We start from the raw sequence: 7,496 nt of genomic DNA on the forward strand, positions 1-7,496 counted from the left end.
AGAAACCATTTTTGTTGTTTCGATATGAATTCGTTTACTATTATCAGAGCTGGGTAGATTACTTACAAACTGTAATCTGTTACTGATTCCAAATTACATGACAAAAATTGTAGTTTGTAACGTAATCCATTACATTACACATTTCAGGTAATATAATCAGATTACTTTTAGATTACTTTTGACCTTACTCAATTATCACATTGATTTAAATAAGAAAATCTTGCACCATATTGATATAAAAAATAAAAAAGAAGATATATATATTCCATTAGTTGAAATTAACAACATAAAATGGATTAAACATTACATTACGTCAAGGTTTCCCAAACTGGGGTTTGTGAAGGAACTGCAGGAGGTTTGTGAGTTTAACAAAAAGTGAATCATTAATTAAACCATAAAAATGTAAAATTAAAACAAATAATTTTAAAATAACATAAAAAGAAATAAAACACTTCCTAAAAAAATTAATTATTTTATTTGTTTACCATATCATGTGACCATTATCCAACGTCAGAGAACCGTGAACATGCAGATGTGATACTTAATTATTAAAATATTTATTTTAAAATTTTACTTAAGTAAATATATTAGTTGAAAGATGTTCAGATGACAAAAAAAAGTTTGGGAATGCCTGCATAAATAAGAAATAATGTGAATTTGTGCATTTTAATGTGTTTGAAAGACAAATGCCTTCCAAAGACATTGTAATAGATGGTTAAATAACCTACTGGATGATAATTCAAATAAAAATGAATTGTGGTCATCAGTAGTTAAATCAACGTTGAAACACTTGAAATGATTTTTGTAAATCCAGTGGTCAAATGCTGTGTAGCCATCTGACAAGTGACTGATCTCTGTGTGAATGTCCACAAAATCTATCCCTGGTATTTTCTATTAATAGAATTCAGAGTATGTTACATATGAGGCTGTTCATGGTTAAAATGAGAGAATATACAGTATGTCTATGCAAAATATGTTCTATATTTGTGTTTTTTTTTTGTTTGGTTTTTTTTGAGACTTTTTGTGGCTTTTATATTGTTATTCAGTTTTAACACTATATATCCTTTATATATGTATGCATATATATTTTCCCCATAAGGTTCCCTTTTAATTTTAGTCAGTGTTGTGCAAAAATGTCTCACCCTCTTTCTGACCTTTATATATATATATATATATATATTGTTTTTTTTCCCTTAAGTCTCCTATGTAAACGCTTACTTTGCATGAGTAACAGTTCAATGCTATATTTATTTTGAGCTTTGGGTTTACTGTTTAGTCCAGGGGTCAGGAATTTTTACCATTATGGTGGCAAAAAATGTTTCCCCATTGAGTTTCATTCAAAAGTAACCCTTTATTCTGATTCTGACATTTTTTTCCAAGCAATTATCTATAATTATGACCATTTGTATTTGATTATGTAATATGGTATATAATAGGATATAGAATTTAAAATATTAATTAACATAATGATTAATGCGACATATATTAACAAGCAATAATGTAGTTTTTTTTTTAATCAGGCACCAAATAGAAAACACTTTATTTACTTTGGGGTCCAAGGAGGATATGATTTTGCACAACACCAATACAAATTTGCCAACTTGTATGGCCTCTAAAATAAAAGGCAAGTGGTTACCAGCATCACTTATGTAGGCTACTAGTAGACCTGTCATTCACCTCGTTCCCATGGTTTTGCAAAAACTCCACTTCCTGTTGGGAGAAGGTTGTCATGGAAATAGACTTAACTCTGTGGGGTGGGTTGAGCCCTCTCCTGAAACAGAAACAAACCGCAAGCGCAAACTGTGTGGTTAAACACGAAATTGGGAGAAAACGTTCAATGGGTTGTCATTTATTTTAATACAAACAGGAGAAACGTGCAAGATAAACAGTGCAGGACGTGACAGGGCTGTGAACGTGAACAAGAACCTCTTGCAGCCACAAATTACAAAACCGTGAAGGAAGCGTGCTGCTTTTTTTCTCTCTTTCTTTTTTTCTTTTCTCTCCAGTGCTAGTGAAGAACTAGCTATTAGTGTTCGTAAGTGCAGTTGCATACTGAAATCGTGTAGAACTTGCAGTAGTACCGCTCAGTGGAATCACACCATTCCTTTGCTGTCATGCAGAAGACACGCTTATATTGATGCCAAACCTGAAATCATGACGAAATGATACGTAACGCAAGCGAGACCGGGACACGCCTGAAAACAACAAAGTAGTAATTACCGACTGTCTTGAATGTAAACACAACTAGAGATCTCTCAAACTCACGCGGACAGCGCCGCATTGTAGCCACATATTTTCCGGAGTTTGCTGAAGAATGCGCTTACAAATCTTGACATGTAATAATCACATGCATTATTACTCACAGCATTCCGGAGCATGACGTGCATACGAAGCAGCCCACGGTGATGTCGATGTAAGTCACCCCGGGTTGGTTGCACTCGAAGCAGTGCTTGTTCACTCCCGTCTGGGCGAGCTCTCGGACCTTGCGGGCGCATATCTCCTGGTTGTCCCGGTGTTTTCGGTTCGACATGCTGGTGCCCTGCAGTCGCGCGCACTCCCTGGCCCTCAAGACTGTTGTGGGGGTGCCGTTCACTCGCCCGTCGTCGCACTTTAATTCCCCCGCCGTAGTACGTTTCTTCTCACGCCTGCATTCTGAAAGCGACTATGCGGCTGGTGGTCTTCTCATGCACTTGAATTGACATGAAACGATCTTACATGCGTAGTCTCCCGTGGTCACGACTGGCCGATCCGCCCGGGGGTTTTCCAACCGCCCTGTTTATTTATTCATTGCTGGGCGCAAAGACAATTCGATTCTCACGGGCGCGGGATCATTATTCTTCCGCGCTCTGCTGAGTCCTCTCCGTTCGCACAGTGTCACACCGTTAACGGCGCGCAGACTCTGCTGTTGCGCACCCGATTCTCCGATTCTGAGGAGATTGCGAACAGAAACCAAGACGAGGATGGAGGAGGCAACTTAGTGCACACTGTGCCTCTGGAAAGCGAATAAACGCAGCGGGATAAGTGGGGACTAATCTGCTTAACAGTATTTTGTTTACGATGGCTGTGTGCTGATTATTTTGTGCTTATTTATTCCCAGTGTTACCCAGCAATGTGAGATTTTTTATCTCGGACACGGGTAGGGTTTATCACGCCCTTCTGTATGACGTTTGAAATAAAAAATGCTGTCCTGTCGTAAATATTAACTCTTTACATGAAGTACCCAATCAATATTCAGTGTGGACTGTGGACCACGACTGAAAAAAAAAAGAATAGCATAATGATCAAAACGAAAACACTTTTGATGAATTTTAAGTGAGTGCATCCTTTTGACGCATTCTTGTATTAAGTAACATTAACGGAGACATCTCGCCAGTTATACTGATGTAACGTTGGCCTGGTTCCTGGTCTTGCAATGAGTGAAAACACAGGATGCGTGAACTGCAGTGGCAACTTCCAACCAGCAGAGGAAGCGGTTTCGCCAAACATCCGATTTAGTTGTAAGGGTCATTTAAATTGGTTAACCGAAATGTAATCTATAAGGTCACTACCCAGATAGCACACGTACGTCTGCAAGATGTCTGTTAAGGATCGCTTCATCTGGAAAGCATCTGCTGTGTACAAACATCTGACAGTCAGTTTTACTTACATGCTAAATCATAAACATCTTAAAGACATTTTCTAAACGTCTATTTGACATCTGATAGACGTATTGCAGATGAGCAAACACTCGTGTATGTCTTGCAAATGTAAATGCAGACTTCTGATAGACGTCTCCATGATGTACGTGTGCTATCAGGGTACAGTTGCCATATTTCCAAGGGTTTCTGCAGGTCTTATACTCAAGGTCTCAAGACTTAATTCAAAGTTAGTTTAAAACGAGAAAATATATCTGTCAATGAAGTATGAAAATGTATTTTCCCTTTGAACTAATTTGATTTTTATGAGCCTATTGGTAGATATTTGTTCTTGCTTTAATCATAAATCTACTTAATTTTTTTATCAGTTTCACGGAAAACAAGGCTTCTTGTCTTATATCATTTTGCTTATCAAGTAAATGTATCTTGATTTAAGAATATTAAGACATTTGCACTGGAAAACAAGAATTTCTAAGGAAAAACCAATTTTGCAGTGTGTTCAGGAGGGTGTAAAAGTTATTTCCATATTCTCTAGTGGTTGGGAACACAGGTATTCAAGCCTCAATAATTTTTTTACTAATTAAAAAGTAATGGAAATGTAATCTGTTGGAAGTTGTATCTTTAAACTTTAACGTGTTGCTAATTTTCCACAATTTTCAAAAACTCATTTTTTGCTCCACAGACACTTACATTTAGGACATTGATGTATTGTGTTCCCTTCCATTTATTCTGTATTTTTTAATTTTTTTACTTGGTCTTAAAAAGGCCTTTAAAAAGTCATACATTTATCTCAATAAAACCTGCAGAAACCATTTTTGTTGTTTCGATATGAATTCGTTTACTATTATCAGAGCTGGGTAGATTACTTACAAACTGTAATCTGTTACTGATTCCAAATTACATGACAAAAATTGTAGTTTGTAACGTAATCCATTACATTACACATTTCAGGTAATATAATCAGATTACTTTTAGATTACTTTTGACCTTACTCAATTATCACATTGATTTAAATAAGAAAATCTTGCACCATATTGATATAAAAAATAAAAAAGAAGATATATATATTCCATTAGTTGAAATTAACAACATAAAATGGATTAAACATTACATTACGTCAAGGTTTCCCAAACTGGGGTTTGTGAAGGAACTGCAGGAGGTTTGTGAGTTTAACAAAAAGTTAATCATTAATTAAACCATAAAAATGTAAAATTAAAACAAATAATTTTAAAATAACATAAAAAGAAATAAAACACTTCCTAAAAAAATTAATTATTTTATTTGTTTACCATATCATGTGACCATTATCCAACGTCAGAGAACCGTGAACATGCAGATGTGATACTTAATTATTAAAATATTTATTTTAAAATTTTACTTAAGTAAATATATTAGTTGAAAGATGTTCAGATGACAAAAAAAAGTTTGGGAATGCCTGCATAAATAAGAAATAATGTGAATTTGTGCATTTTAATGTGTTTGAAAGACAAATGCCTTCCAAAGACATTGTAATAGATGGTTAAATAACCTACTGGATGATAATTCAAATAAAAATGAATTGTGGTCATCAGTAGTTAAATCAACGTTGAAACACTTGAAATGATTTTTGTAAATCCAGTGGTCAAATGCTGTGTAGCCATCTGACAAGTGACTGATCTCTGTGTGAATGTCCACAAAACTTGAAGACTTTCTTAGTGTATAAAAGCGGTATATTTTAGAAAGGAACATTGAAATCAAGGAGAACTGATGAATTATGAATAATTTATTACTATTGTGTGAATAATATGTAATCATGTAATCCATAAAAAAGTAACTGTAGTCTGATTACGAGTATTTTAAAATGTAATTTAATCTAATTACAAGTACTTAATTTTTGGAATCTGATTACGTAATCCAGATTGCATGTAATCAGTTACTACCCAGCTCTGGGAAATGTAATCTGTTGGAAGTTGTATCTTTAAACTTTAACGTGTTGCTAATTTTCCACAATTTTCAAAAACTCATTTTTTGCTCCACAGACACTTACATTTAGGACATTGATGTATTGTGTTCCCTTCCATTTATTCTGTATTTTTTAATTTTTTTACTTGGTCTTAAAAAGGCCTTTAAAAAGTCATACATTTATCTCAATAAAACCTGCAGAAACCATTTTTGTTGTTTCGATATGAATTCGTTTACTATTATCAGAGCTGGGTAGATTACTTACAAACTGTAATCTGTTACTGATTCCAAATTACATGACAAAAATTGTAGTTTGTAACGTAATCCATTACATTACACATTTCAGGTAATATAATCAGATTACTTTTAGATTACTTTTGACCTTACTCAATTATCACATTGATTTAAATAAGAAAATCTTGCACCATATTGATATAAAAAATAAAAAAGAAGATATATATATTCCATTAGTTGAAATTAACAACATAAAATGGATTAAACATTACATTACGTCAAGGTTTCCCAAACTGGGGTTTGTGAAGGAACTGCAGGAGGTTTGTGAGTTTAACAAAAAGTTAATCATTAATTAAACCATAAAAATGTAAAATTAAAACAAATAATTTTAAAATAACATAAAAAGAAATAAAACACTTCCTAAAAAAATTAATTATTTTATTTGTTTACCATATCATGTGACCATTATCCAACGTCAGAGAACCGTGAACATGCAGATGTGATACTTAATTATTAAAATATTTATTTTAAAATTTTACTTAAGTAAATATATTAGTTGAAAGATGTTCAGATGACAAAAAAAAGTTTGGGAATGCCTGCATAAATAAGAAATAATGTGAATTTGTGCATTTTAATGTGTTTGAAAGACAAATGCCTTCCAAAGACATTGTAATAGATGGTTAAATAACCTACTGGATGATAATTCAAATAAAAATGAATTGTGCTCATCAGTAGTTAAATCAACGTTGAAACACTTGAAATGATTTTTGTAAATCCAGTGGTCAAATGCTGTGTAGCCATCTGACAAGTGACTGATCTCTGTGTGAATGTCCACAAAACTTGAAGACTTTCTTAGTGTATAAAAGCGGTATATTTTAGAAAGGAACATTGAAATCAAGGAGAACTGATGAATTATGAATAATTTATTACTATTGTGTGAATAATATGTAATCATGTAATCCATAAAAAAGTAACTGTAGTCTGATTACGAGTATTTTAAAATGTAATTTAATCTAATTACAAGTACTTAATTTTTGGAATCTGATTACGTAATCCAGATTGCATGTAATCAGTTACTACCCAGCTCTGACTATTATGCTAAAACGTGAAAAATGAGTAGCAAGAGTAGACTTGCTACTACTTTGTTTACATAAAGAGAGAGAGAGATCAGTGTTGGTAAAGTTTTATTTAGCCTACATATGTACAGGCGTACAGTTGCTGCATGGGATTATTTTAAATTTACATCTCTGACTCGCAGTTTTTGCTTGTGTTTCGGTTTTTGCTTGATTTCTTTCACTGCTGTCAGGTGGGGCTTACTTATGAACAACAGGTTTAACCGGGACATGTATAAACTGCTAGCAGATTTAGTGACAAAAGCAGTGTGGCTTTGTTGACACGTGATGTAGAAACTGTGGGGAACACTCCCTGAAAAACCCTTCATATGAAACTGAGATGTGGAGGAATAGTCATTCACTTGTCTTTTCCCTATGAAATCAATGACTGGGCTATATGAGACGAGTCAAAATTAATGCTTAAAACAAGGTATCTTTTTCAGGTCACCTAAAACATAAACAATAAGTAATAACATTAGAAGCATAATAAATAAGTGTTAATCTCTCTTGAAAACAGCGAATCCACAGCCTGCTTTAATTTGTTGGTGCACCAGAATCCGAAACCCGGAAATAA

The 7,496-nt window shown here is 33.8% G+C and overlaps 1 protein-coding gene across 1 annotated transcript; it reads right to left on the reverse strand.

The window, feature by feature from the left end:
* Nucleotides 1-1,641: 1,641 nt before the first annotated feature.
* Nucleotides 1,642-3,104, reverse strand: LOC107731867 (arf-GAP domain and FG repeat-containing protein 2-like). The gene is made up of 2 exons (XM_016543059.1): nucleotides 2,364-3,104; nucleotides 1,642-1,771 (listed from the first exon to the last, which is right to left on the reverse strand). The coding sequence occupies exons 1-2, from the start codon at nucleotides 2,528-2,530 to the stop codon at nucleotides 1,642-1,644; spliced, it is 297 nt and encodes a 98-aa protein (XP_016398545.1). The 5' UTR covers nucleotides 2,531-3,104.
* Between the last annotated feature and the right edge of the window lie 4,392 nt (nucleotides 3,105-7,496).

The sequence above is a fragment of the Sinocyclocheilus rhinocerous genome, unplaced genomic scaffold, assembly GCF_001515625.1.
Source record: "Sinocyclocheilus rhinocerous isolate Xijiao unplaced genomic scaffold, SAMN03320098_v1.1 scaffold1841, whole genome shotgun sequence".
NCBI lineage: Eukaryota > Metazoa > Chordata > Actinopteri > Cypriniformes > Cyprinidae > Sinocyclocheilus > Sinocyclocheilus rhinocerous.

What these genes read in the sequence shown, in the direction of transcription:
- LOC107731867 (XM_016543059.1), bottom strand. Translation starts at nt 2,530, where the DNA reads ATGTCGAACCGAAAACACCGGGACAACCAGGAGATATGCGCCCGCAAG. An exon ending in ACGTCATGCTCCGGAATGCT is followed by an intron (nt 1,772 to 2,363) that starts GTGAGTAATAAT and finishes TTTCTGTTTCAG; the next exon opens with GAGAGGGCTCAACCCACCCC.